This window comes from Aulonocara stuartgranti (genome assembly GCF_965226115.1).
Source record: "Aulonocara stuartgranti genome assembly, chromosome: 7".
Classification (NCBI taxonomy): Eukaryota; Metazoa; Chordata; class Actinopteri; order Cichliformes; family Cichlidae; genus Aulonocara; species Aulonocara stuartgranti.
Window position 1 is genome coordinate 64,275,112 of NC_138945.1, and position 17,348 is coordinate 64,292,459.

The following is a 17,348-nucleotide window of genomic DNA, read 5'->3' on the forward strand; positions in this document are numbered from 1 at the left end:
AACTGAATAAGGTGCAAGTCTATTTGCAGGGTTACCACTGAGAGACAGACAGCCATTCATGCTCACATTCACACCGATTACCCTAAAATATATGAGTGCGAGAGGAAACTGGAGTACCCAGAGAGATCCCACACATGCAAATTCCACACCGAAAAGGCCCCAAGCTAGTCGTGGATTCAAATCCAGAACCCTCTTTTTGTGCCAATCTTTGTGTTTGCCACCAAAGCAGCAGTGCAGTCCAACACTGGCACAGGATGATGAAGAGGACACAAGAATCATCCTTTTTATCTTCTGGTCATTGCATCTAAGCATAATACATCAAACCCCCTTAAAACATCACAACGTGGACCATGAAGTAAATTATAGACAATACACAGCACCTATAGCTACACAGCAGCAGAGAGCTGCCTGCTTGAACTCAGACATACAACGTGTACAGCAAACACACGTAAAGAAGACCGAACTGAGGGTCCAAACTGCGATTCCCACAGGTACAAACAGCTCTGACAGTGTAAAAAACTATTTAACGTTTCTATAACCTAATCAAGCTGAGCAAAGCCTTCACCTGAATGAGCATGTCTGTCTGATCAGGGTAACAAGCAGAATCCACTTCAATCTGTGACGACTCGGCTTAACATCAAGGACGCTCTGCTGATTGGATGATTTTTTTCTCCCCCCAGAGCAGCAGCTAGTTTTAAGGGCACTCAAAGAAAAACAAATTACTCCTCTTTGCGTGCAGATTCGATACACGTATGTGAGAGTGTGTGTTTCACCTTACAAATGTGCGACCTGAAAGCAGATTAGTGTGGAGAGGCAATATAATCAGCAATCCTCCAATTCTAAGCAAAGAAGAAAAAAAATGAGAGGGCGATAGAGAGGAGAATACAAGGTCTATGTGTGTGTTATCCTGCTGCATTGACCCTATTTGCAGAAGGGTCAAATCCCACACTCAATTTTTCCATCACTAACATGAGCTTGTTAGGTATGGAAAACTGTTGCAAACAAAAAGTCTCCTATTTACCCTCAGGCGTGCGCATTCAAAAAAGATCCACAAAGGTACAAAACTGCAAAACGTTATGCATAAAAACATCGACACTAAGCTGGGAATTGAGTTCCTGACAAGGACACTGGCTCTGGAAGAGGCGTTGACACAGTTTTTGCCTACAGCTTAGCAGTTTTAACAAAAAAAATTAAAAAATAATAACAAAAAGTCTGATAAAAGCTTTTGTTCATGTGTGACAAGCTGCAAAATGACTCGGCAAACACAACTAACAGTCAATGTAATAGTAATTATTTTGCCGTTTAAAATTCTTTTTTCAAAAAATATCTGTGAGTTACACAAGTACGCTTTGTTGTCACTCATGATTATACTCGATTCTATTAAGCTGAAAACAACAGAGATGTCTGGAGATTGCGCGGGAATATTCTTCCAGCTGCAAACTGGTTTATTTCTAAAGCAGAACGCTGACATCCACACTCTGGTCTGAGGGAGACAAAAGCAGTTAGTCACACTTTGCTGCCGAGTGCACAACGATATTATATTATAAGAGGGCAACCCCTGAAGAGTGTGACAACAGTCATCATGACAGCGGGCTCGTTTATTTATTTTCGTCTTCGCCGGCCACATTTACTAAGCTTTTGAACAGGACGTGATTGTTATTGCTCAGATTAAAAGTGTGACCTTTAGTAAGTCACACAGCCTTTTTTTTTAATGAAAATTGAATCATATATCCTGATGTATAGGCCACGCTCTAACATGACAAAGTGCATATATTAACATCTACTGCATATTATAATGTCACTGCTGTTTTTACTTTAAATGCCCTTTTAGCAGTTTTATACATGCATATAATTTCTCTTGCCAGTTCCTATTGTTTTTATTTTGGAGAGAGGTGAGCCAGGAGCCACGCATTTATTTGTATGGACTAGAGATGGACCGATCCGATATTACGTATCGGTATCGGTCCGATACTGACCTAAATTACTGGATCGGATATCGGAGAAAAATAAAAAATGTAATCCGATCCATTAAATATCACGAAAGCATCTCACAAAACTTGCAACACGCCGTAACTCACCTCAGAACGTTAGCAGTCGGAGCAGTATGCATCAAGTGATAGAGCGGCTGTGGCATGCGGGACCTGTCGGTGGTCTGGATAGCATTTGGAGCTTCGCTAGCAACCCCGCATATCATCTCTGACAAAGTTATCCCCGAGAGAAGTAAAGCAAGTGTGTAAGTCCATCTCTGAATGTTTGTAAAGCATTCCTGCGTTAAGCTTAACAAGCGACTGCCTCTCGCTCTCCGGCTGCTACTTCAATCGTGAAACTGCTTAAATGATCAGCTGATCGGCTTTTCTGTCTCGAGTCCGTGTCTCTTGTTTGTTTTTGGCCCACTTTGCACCAGAAAGAGGAAACCAGCGGCTGAACAACAGCAGCACGTTTAAGCTTGATAAGCTGTTGTTAGAATTTATTTAATATTACTTTCTACTCCAGGATCTTTTTCTACGTAGCTGACGGCTGGTAACTGTGCAGGGGCGGATCTAACAAAGTTTAGCCAGGGGGGCCGATAGGGCATTAACAGGGAAAAGGGGGCACAAAGACATACTTTTCTTTCTTATTCTCATTTAAAATGTCTAGCTTTTAATAAATAATTATCTGAATCTTACACCCAAAGTTTTAATTTGATGTAAAATGAATAGAAGTCAATTACTGTATATAGTAACTATTAAGTCTAATATATATACCCTAGTAAGCTATAGTACTTTTTCCTTTGGGAAGGTACCATCTGTGCAGTCTGCAATTTTGTTGAAGAAAGATGTTGAATCTATTTAATATTTCTTGAAAAATAATTGATTTCTGTGCATTTTTTTCACACTTCATCAAATTAAGGTTGATTACGTCGATTAAGCATCATGAGGTGGCGCGTGAGGGGTGGTTCCCTATTTTTTATTTATTTCTTTTTGTTGTTGCTGGGAGTTGGAACCCTATTAGTTAGGTTGCTTAATATTTACGCTAAGTACTCTTTAAAATACCAGAATAGTGAGGATGGTGTAGGTTTAAGTTTATTAGATTGATCAGTATTGCTGAACTATGAAATATTTTTTTTGTATACAGGTATAACAGAATAGCTTTAGTGTAGTTGTTGTTTTAAACTTGAGTATGAACTTGCAGACTTGCAAAATGCAGCAAGATATTTAAAAAACAGTTTTGTTGATTAAAAAACACTATATCGGATTCATATCGGTATCGGCAGATATCCAAATTTATGATATCGGTATCGGTATCGGACATAAAAAAGTGGTATCGTGCCATCTCTAGTATGGACTGAATGATTTCTAATGCACAGCGCAATAAAGCGTGAACTCTGCATCACTCTGAGCAAAATGCCAAATAATTCCACAAACAAAGACACAACCTGCTTTGAATTAAGAAACCATCCGTCTTGTTATATGCAAGTGTACAAGTGTATAAACACACACAATATGCAAACAGATCTATCCATCTACTTGCCAGACCCACATTAAATGCAGCACATTAGAAATATTGCTATATGTCCTCCAGCACTAAACATATACAAGGCCTTGGCTGCTTTCTCCTTCTTCTTTGTGATCTAGAACAAGATCACATGATCTGAAGAAAAAAAAAAAAAGTGCTAGACCAATGCATTATACCCATCGGCTTATTGCCAGTTCTCCTGTCCTCCCCAACAAATGTAAAAATACCTCATTTCCACCGGCGGGGCAGGTAGCAGCAGCCTCTTTGACAGAGAGATAATAGAGTTGAATCATTCTGCTCTGCTGAAGAAGGTGAATCTCCATGCCAAATGCACCTGGATGGAAAGCTAGCATTTGTCCCACGTCTCATTTGCAAATGTAAAAACGGATGTAAAAACAGGGAGTGGAGATGCATGTGTCATTTTATTTTTATTTTTTGCTTTCCCACAGAGGACAGAAGTGAAAGAGAAGCAAGAAGAAAATGTAAAAGCAGGAGGGAAATGGCAGATAAGAGGGTGGAGGAGGAGGTGGAAGAAAGCATGGTGACATAAGATGTACCTCTGTGAGATGAGCTTTTAAGGATGTCCAGTGGGCACCGTCCTACGAGTGAGCAATAACACTAAGAGAACAAATGTTTTGTTCAGACGTGTGCTTTGATAAAAAATTATTTTAAGATAATTAGTTCTCTTTATTTTATATGCCTTTGCTATCCTTTGCTATCCTTGTCTTTTTGCTGTTGCTTTTATACTGTTAGAACTAGCAGAAGGAAAATCCCGGATGACAAGCCAGACGGCTCTTAGCATTGATATTCCGCCGAGTTAGATATTGAAGGCTCAGCGTGACGTTTTGTCCTGGAGGAAGGAATTTATAGCAGTGCCTTCAGCTGCAGCCTTTACCGTGTTGGATACTGGGAAAACTGCCTGATACAGTGGGTGCTGAAATTTAAGAGTGAGTGAGTTTCTCATTCGGTATCTAATGGAAAAGACAACTTGGCCCAAACTCGGTCAGGTAATTCACATCGGTTGAAGCCGTAGGCGAGAGAAGTGGCCTATTAAGGATGCAGTTCCAAGGTGGCGAAAATCTAGCTTTGACAGTTAAATATTACCTCCCTGATTTAGTTTGAGTTGGGGGGAGGGTTACATTTTGTATTACACTGCAAAACATCCAAGCAAGATATGTTGAGTGAGAAGTTTTTTTAATATATAAATGCATAAAGATTCACTCGTGAAAGGTTTTTGTGTGGAGAACAATATGAAAAAGTATACTGAATTCAGCTAACATGGTGAGTATTGCACTGGCTTACTTTAAAAAATAATGTAATCCTCTAAAGCTCTGACACATTCTTACTTCAAGAAAGATCCTTTTTATAACTGTTTAAAAAAATTACGGCTATAAACGGTCGAGTGTGCGCAGAAAACGTCTAGCTGCTCAGCTTGTTTACCATGTTCTTGCTTCTCTGCTTTCAGCATGACAGCGTGCTTTATATCTTCTTGTATACAGCTAGAAGAAGAGCAGCTCTTGAAAATCAAAAGTTATCAATAAAACAATTTAAAAAAAAGATTTGAAAAGGAATCTTGCAACATACGTTAACGTCCACTTCCGTGGCTTTGAGCTTTATCCTCTTATACAGCTGAATCAGCAGGATTAGTGTAACTGAGGCTCAGAAAAGAGGGAAAAACTCAAATAAATTTTGGCCATTACATGATAGCAAATTAAAAAGCTCGGTTAGTGAAGGGATGTTAAAATTCAGTGCACACTGCCGGATCTCCACTCAAAGCAAGCATGCACAGTTATGCAAACACAAACAGAGCCCCAGAGTAAACTGGAAACTTTCCTTTGCTCTTGAATACCTTTCCTCATGACCGGCCACAATAGGAAAATGGGAACAGTGTTTAACAGGCCTCGGGGAGCAATGCCGCGCTCCTTCACAAAGCGGCTCACATCAAGCTGCTTTGTGAATCAAGCTGGGCAGCAGGCCTTCGAGACAAAAGACAAAAGAATGACAAAGTGCAGCCCTCGTCCTCTCTCTTTTTCTTGCTCTCATGTCCTGTCTCCTTTGGCACTCCAACACGTAACCAAAAAAAAAAAAAAAAAATTATACATAGAGGGAGACGGATATAAAATATGACAATGTAGAAAGGAAAAAACCTTAAGAGGAACCTTTATAATTCAGCTTAACGAAGCAAAAAGTTACAAAACTACAAAAGCGTCATATTTGAAAGCTGTCAGCAGGGTAGCTCCATCAGACCAACTGTGGAGCAGTGAGGAACCTTATCGTAACTGCCACATTTTTTTTATCCTTTTAAATATATAGCCACACATAAAATGCAGGATTTATAGTAATCTAAATGGTGGGAAAAGTCCTTAAATGTCAGAGTGAAGCAAACCTCAGACTCTCCCCCTCACTTCACCCGAGAAGCTTTCATAAATTTGATGAATTCCTAGCCCACCTCCAGATCTTCCCCACACTTGTAAATATTCATAAGTTTATGATGAATAGTAAAAATGTGCATGCCAGTGCTTTCAAAAGAAAACAGGGAATACATGCGAAAACTACAAAGAGAGTTGCACGCAGGGACAGTCAAGCTTCAGTCAATTTACTCTTTCATATCAAGTGTTTCCATTTTCTGGAATTTTCTGCAGGGCTTAAAAAAAATAGCACTCAAAGCTGGTTACAATGCAACCAACACCTTTGTCTCCATAAAGTCAGTCTATTCCATCTCCAAGGTTTATCCATCTCTCTCCTCTGATCCCTTCCCTGCCTTTGTTGCAAGTCGTCACAGCCTCCGGGAGAGGTGACCTTTTCCATTAACCACCGCCACAGAAAGCTCATTCTGAGCAGCAGGGAGCGCACAGACACACACTCTTTGATGATTGATTGAAATCCTGCAAGGTCCGGATCGCTTACAGTAAGGAAACACCAAAGCTGATACAGCCCCAACACGGCACAGAAACCCCATGAAAGAAAATACTTTTTGCAGAGGTGGGGAGTAAAAAGCGGAACCAAACCTGAGCACGGAAGAAACTGACAAATCCCATCACGACAGGGATCACGATCGTCTACAGTCGATACTGTAGCACTGAAAATGGAGCACTGTAACAAAAAATAATTTCCCCCAGGGATCAATAAAGTATCCTGATTCTGATTCTGATTCTGATACTCCCACCTGACATCTGTCTTTCTGGCTCTCGCTCTTTTCTCTCTCTCCGTTTCTCACTTCTTAAACTCACCAATTCATTCTGATTCAAACTCACCTCCCCTGTGTCTCACAGCTGTGTCCTATTAAATTGTCCAAATTGTGTGGGTTTTTACGAGTCTCTGCTGAGGAAATTAGTCTTAATTAAATCTTAATGGCGTTGTTTAACAATGTGATTGGAGAATTATTAGATACCCCCGCTGTATAATCTAGCTACACCTGAATAGGTTTCTATATATTACAGGAAAAGCCTTTCTTTAAGAAGGTAGCCTGACTGGCAATGTATTTGTGGCATAGGTCCAATGTTTTGGGAAGGGAGGGACCACCCCCTTTCTTTTGTATTTGTGGTTATGTATGTGTTGATGAATGAGTTAGCGTGAGCGGTAGGTAGTCTCATCTCTCTGTGAGAGCACACTGATAAAAGTAATGGTAAATGGCCTGTATTTGTCTAGCGCTTTACTAGTCCCTAAGGACCCCAAAACACTTTACACATTCAGTCATGCACCCATTCACACTGGTGATGGCAGGTACATTGTAGACACAGCCGCCGCCGGACACTGGCGCCACCGGGCCCTCTGACCACCACCAGTAGGCAATAGGTGAATTGTCTTGCCCAAGGACACAACGACCGAGACTGTCCAAGCCGGGGCTCGAACTGGCAACCTTCCGATTACAAGGCAAACTCCCAACTCTTGAGCCACGATCGCCCCATAAAGAAGTAGCTACAGCAGCTATTTTGTGTGTCTAAGCAGCCCCGGTATGAGTAAACTGTTAGTATCCAGCTGTACGCTGTGCTCGCCACCTCCTAAAGGAATAAAGCAATGTTGGTGAAAGTTTCCGATGCCTTTCTGTAGCTCTCCACTGTGCTGAGTTGACCCAGAGAGAAAGCTAGTTAGCAGCTTTGACCCAGACTAATGGTAGGAGCCACAAATCTGATGTATATACAGAGCTCCATGGACAGCACAGGCAGATTATTATGAATGTGCACCAGAAGCACTAAATGGCTTCGGTCATGAGTCATAGCCACATCCTCCCATGATGCATCCTGCTGCATGTCCCACCTGTTGCATGAGAAGGGTGTCCTTCTTCTGCCCAGTCGCTCCTCCCCAATTTACCCCACCCCAACCGGCTCCCCACCTCGCCCCAATCATAGCAAGCGTGCCAGTGGGCAGACAGTGCCATCATTCAGCTGCTTCCTCTTCTGCTCAGCTAAACACTGGGCCTAAAGTGCAGACGGCAGCGAGAGCGGGGAGGTGTGCACTCACAGACACATGCAAAAACACACACGCAAAAAGAAAAAAAAGAAATAGAAAAAACAGACTACATCACACATACACACTTGCTCCCTTTTGCACAAAATCTCTCTGTTTCACTCGCTTACTCTTGCACATACACAGTCAAATCTCCTGCGGCAAAGCTGTGGCAGCGGGCCAGAGATCTCATCTGCATGGGGCAAAGCTGGTACCTTGATGGTGGCTCGTTAGGCAGGCCAACACAAATTTCATTAACCCTGAGGTTAACACACTCTGGACTTGTGTTTTTTCCAGTGCTTTTCACTGACCTATCAACCCGACCTCTTTCATTTCTCAATTCTATATCCGCATCTGTTAAATCTTACATGCAACACTTAGGAGTCATGAAATGCACTGTGGGCATGTGAATGCAACACATGCTGAGTGTGAAATATCTTTGAGCTGTTTTACATTCTGTCCAGCAGCACTGTGCAATTGCTTTAGCATTAGAAAGAAAATGCGAAATGAATTGCAAGAGGAAGCCAAAAGTGTTACTGAGGAAATACACAAATTCTGACTGTGTGTGCAAAAGGAAATGTAATCAAATTCATGTACTGAACGCATCAAAGGTGTAGGGTATCATTTCCCTCCCTTAATCCTTCTCTTGTCTCCACCTTTAACAGGCAGATCTCACCGCGTCCGAAGCACATCGAGGATGCAGTCTGAGCTGTTACAGAAACAGTTTATCCTGGCTGCGGAATAAGCCAAAGAAAGAGAGATTTACTGGGTTGGACAAATAAGCTGTGGGGCAGATTCATAGTTGAGCCTGTGGCAGTTACCCCAGCTCCCAAGACGCAATCTAACAGATGCCACACGGGTATACTTCTATGACTCAAATGGAATAAGATGTCAAATTAAATGACAGTTTCATGCATAATGTTAATTGTTACATTTAATTATCTCTCAATAACGGTGAACAGAGGCAGGAACATTTTGAGATTCCATTTTCAATTTTCAGATCACAGCAAATGTCCACCTGGAAATTGAATCATGTGCTTGTATACCTTCAGAAACAGTTCTATGTGGGACTGCAAGAATATAAATTGCAACAGTAGTCCGGCTGCAATTTCATAACTCAGTGCTTTCAGATTTTACTTTGATGAAAAGTGCCCGAGCTCTTTCGCAAAGAAACAAGATACCAAAGTAATCTCTAAAATCCCAACTACCCAGCTGGGTTCACACCTGTCCCTCACTTCAACATGCTCAAACCATTCACCTGATGCAGACCTGCACACTGCGCTCTCGCTGGGCTCGACTAAATAAAAATAAAAAAAATACACCTAAGATATAAAACTATAAAAAGTTCCATAACTGCTTTTTACTAAGCAGAGGGTGTATATCTCTGTTTGTTTGCTTCTTTACCAACAACTATCAAAGTGCAAGTGGGCACTGTGGATAACTGCATTATTTAGAAAGCTGAAAAGGAAGATATATTATTATATTCACCACTACATGAATAAATGATGAATAAAAAACTGCTATCTATGTGTTTAAGATTTTAAATCCTGATAGATCACAAAGTCTCTATAGAGTGCAAATACATTTATTAACTTATTAATTTTTTTACATTTACATATTTTACCTCATTATACAAATGAAGACGCTGTCATTCCTTTTGTGTTAAGGTGTCGACTACTGCTTGATTGAGCCGAGGCTCTCAACAGAGACGACAGCATTCAGTCAGAATCTTGTACAGAGAAGTGAAACCCCACTACAGTTTCAAATAATACTGTTCCAAAGGACCATTTACATTTTAAATTACTGATAAATGCCTATGTTTACTTTAATGTTGTTTTAATTGGATATATTTTTATCTAGTCACTTCTTTATTTTTTTGTATTCGGTAATTTCAGGCCTTCATGTAAAAGCAGTGTCTGTTACCAGTTTGGTGCAAGAGTGACCAACCATAAGAACCTCAAGAGCTAAAATTAGGAAAAGTGACACCGGAGGGCATGGTTACCATGACAGCAAGCCAACCTGAGCCTGCCGCTGCCGAGATACAACAACAACAACAAGCTAAATCAAACTTTATGTCCAACTGCAACTACATCTGAATGCTTGAATGTGATTATGTATGTGACTTGGTTAGTTTTTTCCCCCCTCAAGATTTATTACATTTTTATGACAACGCATCTATAAGATGCGTCTGTTTTAATTTCAAATTCCATCTAGATATTTAATAGATTTATGCTTCCTGGAAACCTATGAATGCACTTGTCTTCATAAAGTAAGCGCCAAGCACCACATGCGCCTTTCCCATATGTTGTCTCCATGGGCAACCAAGCAGTCAAGCTGTTGAAAATCCTGAGATTTCCTCCTCTTCGACTTCCTCTTTATCCACGGTGATGCAAGGAAAGGTATGTTTGGATTATGTGCCGTTCGACAAACACAGGCACCACATCTGTGTTTATATGAGGGGTGGCTGCGTGTATGCACATGCATGAACCGCCGCGTGTGTAATCGCAGTTAATCAATAGAGGGCTGTATGCAGCAGCAAGCTTTCCCCCTTTGCCTTCTCGCCCATTCCAGTGGACCTGTTGAAGCTGGAAAACAGGGGGGGCTGCTGTACGACTGGGTGGCTAGGTAAATGTGGCACTCATCTAATATGCACTGCTGATTTACCTGCCAAAACACATCTTCATTAAAATTCAGATTAAATAAAGGCCAGTCTGGCCAGTGTGCCGTCATAAAACTATTTAATTATACCTTTTGGCTTTCGTCATAATCATAGGTGCAACAGCTAGCATGGCTTTCAAGAAAATACAATTAAATGCCCTAAGTAACGCTCATATATTTACAAATGTCTCAATAAAATAAAATTATATTTCTTTGACTGGTCTATTCAGTATATCATAGTCAATCATCTTATTATAAAGATAGAAAATAAAGATTGTTGGGTTTGTAGATTCCCTACTACTAATGGGATATGAGAAAAAACCTCTTGGCCAACAGTTCCTTTTTCAAAGAGAGTCCAAAGGGTCAGAAAAATGCTACAAAGAGTCTACTCATGTTTTATCCCTCACTTCACAAGCTACATGTCCTATGTGCTTATAGTGACAGAATCAATAGCTCACTTCATGCTTCCACCTTACAAGCTTTAAAAATCACAAAAAACCTAAGTGGACTGCCCATCGCCCTGTTGCCGCTGGTCTATCACACAGATCCATCCTGTATTTAATAATTTAGTGATATAATAATTTAGCACGGTTGTGGCTGACTTAGTGCTCTGAATGACGACAACCCTGAACCAAAGAGGCCTAATGACACTTCTAATGCAGATGCGGTCAGATTGAACCTGAGCTGATCTTTAACATGCCAGCACTCCTGCGCAAGGTCCTGCGCCCATGTGTGAATAGCACAGTTAATACCCCAGTGAATTCCCAGTGAGCAGGTGGGCGTCACATGTCCGACCTCCTGCCTTCAGCACGAGAACAACGCTTTTCCACAAGTGACAATACATCTCACTCCAAGCAGACCAGTGAAAAACAGCTCAGATAAAATATCCAAACGTTCGAATAATTTGGTTTACTTATGCCACGCAAAAGGTAAGTCGCTGGGTAAAACCAAAACAGAATCTTGCTCAAGGCCACCAGCACCCACTGAGAGCACTTTTCTTTCTCTGCAACACAAAGACTCTCATCAGACAGAGTTCATCCGTTCTGTTTCCATGTTCAAACTGGATTCTCACTTTTCTGCTTTTTTGAGAAACTATGGTGATACAGCTTCTCACAACATTAGTCACAATTAAGCTGGAATGGCCTCCGCTGGGCTCTTCATGCTTCTGTTTCTCAAAGCCCTGCTGGTCATACGGCAGTAACACTTCATCTAGTGGATGATGAAGAACGAACAAGAAAAAAAAAAGAAGGAGAAGATTGGGTCAAGATAAATCTAATTTCCTCCAAAATACAGACGACCAGAATGGAAATTTACCAGTGTCACTTCATATCGAAATAATGTCGTAATCAGGCCAAAAATGAAATTACATTATTTCTACCTGCCCCACCTCACTGCTAAGAATCAATTGAAGATTGTGTGGGAAAAAAAGAAAAAAAACTGGCAGCCCAATATGAATATTTACACACTTCATAGAGCCCCATTTCCAGTAATGGCTACATCTCACTTAGAAACCCTTAGTACGAGAAGGGACATGTTATTCATAAGAGGTTAAGTAAGTTGACCTGCTCAGATGCCTACTAAAAAGGAAGACAGTCAATTAGACACATAGATCGGCACTGCAAGCATAACAGCTTCCTTCCTCACCAGACAGCCGCAGCAGACACGTCACAAAGGCAGTTTATTAAAGGAACCCTTAAAAAGACGAGCATAAGTATATTGAAAATATCTGTGTGTGCTGAGGTCCGTGATTTCACTCAATGAAAGGAACTGTCATGCTCTTGGGCTAATTAATGCAAAATCGGGAACGACATGCAGCAATAGCAAAAATAAATAAATAAATCACAGGTAGTGAAGAGCTTCCATATATGTGAACACAGGTTATGGATACAAAACCACGAGTGTGAATATTTTCAATAAATGTAACCACACAGCACTGGCTCACCCCAGGGCTGTGTGCTCAGTCCACTGCTCTACTCTCTCTACACACACGACTGCACTCCTCGCCACCACAGCAACATCTTTGTGAAATTTGCAGATGACACCACAGTGGTGGGGCTCATTTCCAAGGGAGACGAGTCTACGTACAGAGACGAGGTGGAGCAGCTGACGTCATGGTGTAAGGCCAATAACCTCCTCCTCAACACTTCAAAAACCAAAGAACTCATAATAGACTTCAGAAGGAAAAAGGCAAAGATCCAACCACTATTCATAAATGGGGACTGTGTAGAAAGGGTGGCAAGCTTCCGCTTCCTGGGAGTCAATATAGAGGAGAACCTTTCCTGGAGTGTGAACACCTCCGAGCTGCTGAAAAAGGCCCAACAGAGACTGTACTTCCTGAGAATTCTCAGGAGGAATAACATCACACAGAGACTGCTGGTGTCCTTCTACAGAGCCACCATTGAGAGTGTTCTAACTTACTGCATATGCATCTGGTACACTAGCTGCACAGGGGCTCAGAGGAAAGCACTCCAAGGGATCATTAACACCGCCCAAAAGATCACTGGCTGCCCTCTCCCCACACTGGAAGTTCTACACAACGCCCACTGTTTTAAAAAGGCCCAAAACATCATAAAAGACACCTCACATCCTGGCCACTCCCTGTTCGAACTGTTGCCCTCAGGCAGACGGTACAGGGCAATCAGAGCAAGGACTAATAGACTCAAACACAGCTGTTATCCAACTGCAATAACACATCTGAATACTACAAAAAAATGTCCATCACGCCACTCTTGTGTTAATCTATGCACGGTCTGAAGCATGTGTGTGGGAATGTATGTGAATGTTTTACTGTTATATCTTATTAGTATTTTAAGTATTCTATCTATTTTATTTATTGAATTTTATTGTTTTATTTATATTTTGATATTGCTAGGGATGATGCAATGATCGGGGACCATTCTTAATTTCGTTGTTCTCATGACAATGACAATAAAGTTTCTGATTCTGATTCTTTGTGAAAACAGCAGTTTAATATGCATTTTTTTTATTCCTTGAGTGATCTGCAGTATACCTGCAGAGTACAATAATATTTGCTTCATAAAAGAGTCAGTGTAGGAATACTTTGCTGGGCATTTACACTCAAAGCCCTGACGCAACTTTACAACTAACTTAGCAGCAGTAAATAAATGATATTGGCAGTCTCCAGCCCTCCATATGATTCAGGATTCTCATGATCATAAACTATATCTGGTCTGTCACTGGGGAAACCCCAGCACTGAGATCAGACACAATGGAATGATCCTTGTATGTCAATCAGCCATGTGTGCATGTGCACGGACGGTGCCCACAGTTTCAAGGACATCATAATTATTGCATATCACTTTACACAGACAGCTGCAAGAGATACAGGCACACCAGCACCCAGCGTTAAATCTGAAGTAGGCTCGCCAGTGGTGTATTAGTTCCAGTACTTTTTATCATCAGCCATTCCTGTAATGCTCAGCATCATCTACTGTTACAGCCAGCCGCTACTGCTGTGCACTGTGGATAAACGCAATCAAGCCTTGGTAATAAGAAGCACAACAGCAGCAGGTGGAAATGTGCCTCTCGCTGCACTGCCCACCTTCTAATATTTTTCAGGCGTTGCTGTGACCTCTGAAGCCACCTTCACAAGCACCACTTTGATTATTGATGTTGAAGGTGAGGGCCTGACTTTGGACCAGGACACATAAACAGGTGCTTTTTTCTTAGCCTAGAGAAAGAAAAAAAAAGCTCTGGCTAATTTATAAGACATGCTCTCACTCTCTCTGTGAGAGTGTTACTTGTTGTAGTAGATCAGGTTCTACCGATCACAGCAAACAAAGGAGAGCAATGTGTCAAAGCCAGAAGAGCGTTTGTTTCATGAAAACATCTGAGCTACAACTATGTGACTGTTTAGAGACTGTATGGCATTAAAATCTTACTTTTCCTACCCATCCTACAGGAGCTCGCTATTCTAGGTGTTAACTTTATAGCAGTGTTACTTTAGTTAATGATTAAAACAGTTTTCATAAAATGATTGTTAAATGTTTGTTTCCGGTACTCCTCTTAGAAAACTTGCATGAAACGAACAGACAGGTTTCTCTTAAAAAATCTACCTTTTCCGTAGTTGAAGTGTAGTTTGATAGTCTTGCCCTGGTTGATGTGCAGGTAAGTGAACCAAACCGCCGAGGTGAGCAGTACCAGCAGCAGCAGGAGCTTGAACTGCTTCCGGATCTTCTTCACGGGGAAGCGCAGCATCCTCGCTGAAACATCCTCCGGTAGGCGCCCGGTAGATGGTTAAAACGAGTCCAGAAGGCTGCTGACTGTTCGGGCGCTGCTGTGTTGTGTTTCTGGGCTGTTCGCGCCTCTGCTGAAGGACTACCTCTCCCAGTTACAGCGACGGCATCCCTGCGAGTGTTAACTACAGCCCCAATGCGCGTCTCGTCCTCCCACATCCACGGGGTGCCAGCAGCGCCAAACTCGTTGTATCCTCAGATCTGGTAGCAAACACCTCCGTGGCAGTCATCGTTTATGAATGCAGTCCGTTGTCTCCCCTCCCCTACACGAAAACCGCGGGTTCAGGCTTCCCTGCTGGAGTTTTACAGGCGTCCGAGAGGAAGCGGAGGAAAAAGGGACTGCGGATCAAAAGCCGCTGAGTTCTGCGACCGTGGGAATAAAATAGCAGTCCGACGATAATCTACGCAAATCCCCTAAAGCTCAAGCCCATGCTGACACCACGACGGTTTTATCGGCTACTCGAGGATCATCCACGACCACGGCTTTAGCGCAAAGTATCAAAGAGTAATAGGAGAAGTGTAGTTTCCGAGAGGAGATGTGGTCGCACTTAGCATTTCTGCAGGTGGGTCATTTAATCTTTTTACCGCCGAGCACAAATGAAGTGAAGTGGCCGTCAGTGAAACGCGGGCTACTGCCAGAGAAACCTCGAGGTAACTGGACTAGGAAGGGGGGAAAGGTCAGGGTGGCAATCGGCCAAATGTCACAACCCTCCGCGCTCCATCTATTGTTAAACACAGCGCACACAGAGAGCCTGGCTTCCAATCGATGGCAGCGCGTTCAGCTGGAGCGCGTTTTTATTGAAGTCCGGGGAGAGGAGGGGCGATCAGCTGTCATCCTCGTACTCGGGTGGGTTTAAAGCCCAGCGACGAGTAAATATTACGAGATGCAGATAAAAAAACTGCTCCATGGCGGCGTAACAAAGGTGGGTTACTCAAAAGCGACTGTGCAATAATTTGAGGTCCGGGGAAGAGATGCCCATGTGCTCTGGTTTCTCCGTTGTCTTCACGGCAGGTGCATTTTTTTTTTTTTTACCTCATTCTCCCAAAGTAGGCTAGCAGCACTGTCCGACTGCACAATTAACACAAGAAAGACCACAAGCGAGCGAGCACTTCACCAGGATTAAACAAATAAGCACAATACGTGGCACTGCTGGGATGCACTACCTTGTGTTGTTTTTTCTCTCATGAGCTGTTTTTCCCATTAAAACGCCGCAACAGCATCATCAGACCTGCGTGTCAACGAGCACTGGGAGTAAAAAAAATAAATAAATAAAAACCAGCTGAGGTCCAGGAAGGGTGTCGCGGAGAGCCCAGCAACAAGCTGAGGAATAACCGGGAGAGAACATGGTTTTGTTTTGCTACAATGAAGGAGGGTATCTCCAGTCCCTGCACAGCTCAGTACGCCCATCAATTGAGCATCTTACGGTGCAGAGCAACCTAACCTGAGAGGACGAGGAATGACAAGTCCGTTGTCCAATTACAAATACGCCATGGGCTCAGAGGAGGCGGGTCTACTTGTTTGCCTTCGCCGTTGCTTGGCACTCACACGATCCAGCATCCAATAGCTGAACGACCATCCTGAAACTTGTTCACCGTTCCTGTTTTACCATATCCCCCCCAGAATTCAAGGACCCATGTTAATTAGATGAGCAATGATTAGTCGCTTTTCAGGAAATGTAGAAATAACTCGCCAAATGAAACCGCACAAATGGCCTTTGGAAGATTAATTAAACCACTGTACACCGAAAAGGGGAGGAAAATCACATTTTATTCTAATTTTGGTGTTGGGTTTGTTAATTCCTTCAAAAATGTATTTCTAAATCAATTAGTTTCAGTAACACTCATTGCACGTTTTTTCTGATTAAAGCACACATTTTAATTCCTCGACTGGAGATAAATTTCATTTGTTTGCCAAACTAAATTGAAACAACGTCCCAGTTGTTTCAAAGAAAAATGATTTGGTCGGAATTACGATTTAAAACATTAATCGTAAGCCTAATACTTGAAGCGGAAGTGAGAAAATTACTAAATACTTCAGTCATGTCATTACGAGGCTGGAAACCTTGTGAGCCATCTTTACAAATTATCTAGACAGCCTTTGTGTGTGAGCTGTGTGGCGACACCCTGTAGACCAGTCATGACGCACGCTTGACTGCCCCCCAGTGGTCAACGATAAAAAGAAACTATAATGAACGCAACACTAATTTAAGAAATAAAAATAAAAGAAACGATTGCATATGTGTGAAAAAGTTTCATGACTTGTTGTTGCTGTGAGGGGCTGCTAATTATTTATATCTTATGAGTCCATAGTGCATACTTTTGTGTGTCGTATTTAATAGTTTAGCTACAGATTTTCTTAATAAAAGTGCTCAGAGGTTCTTTTATTACAGCAGGCCCCGCCCAATGAATTCAAATTTCAAGTTTTAATCATCGTGGTAGAATTTGTCAGCATAACCTGCTCCAGGGAGGCTTTGGTGTACATTTATTAGGCTG

At 42.0% G+C, this 17,348-nt stretch overlaps 1 protein-coding gene across 2 annotated transcripts in view; it reads right to left on the reverse strand.

The window, feature by feature from the left end:
- The window catches only part of b4galnt4a (beta-1,4-N-acetyl-galactosaminyl transferase 4a), a 165,470-nt gene extending 148,603 nt beyond the window's left edge, over positions 1-16,867 (reverse strand). The window contains exon 1 of one of the 2 annotated variants that reach the window (XM_082539927.1): positions 14,676-16,867. In XM_082539927.1, the coding sequence (XP_082396053.1) occupies positions 14,676-14,817 (142 nt within the window). In that variant the 5' untranslated portion in view covers positions 14,818-16,867. Of the gene's footprint in view, positions 1-6,503; positions 6,560-14,675 lie in introns of those variants that run through there. The other variant, XM_082539928.1, reaches the window with a different exon arrangement.
- Between the last annotated feature and the right edge of the window lie 481 nt (positions 16,868-17,348).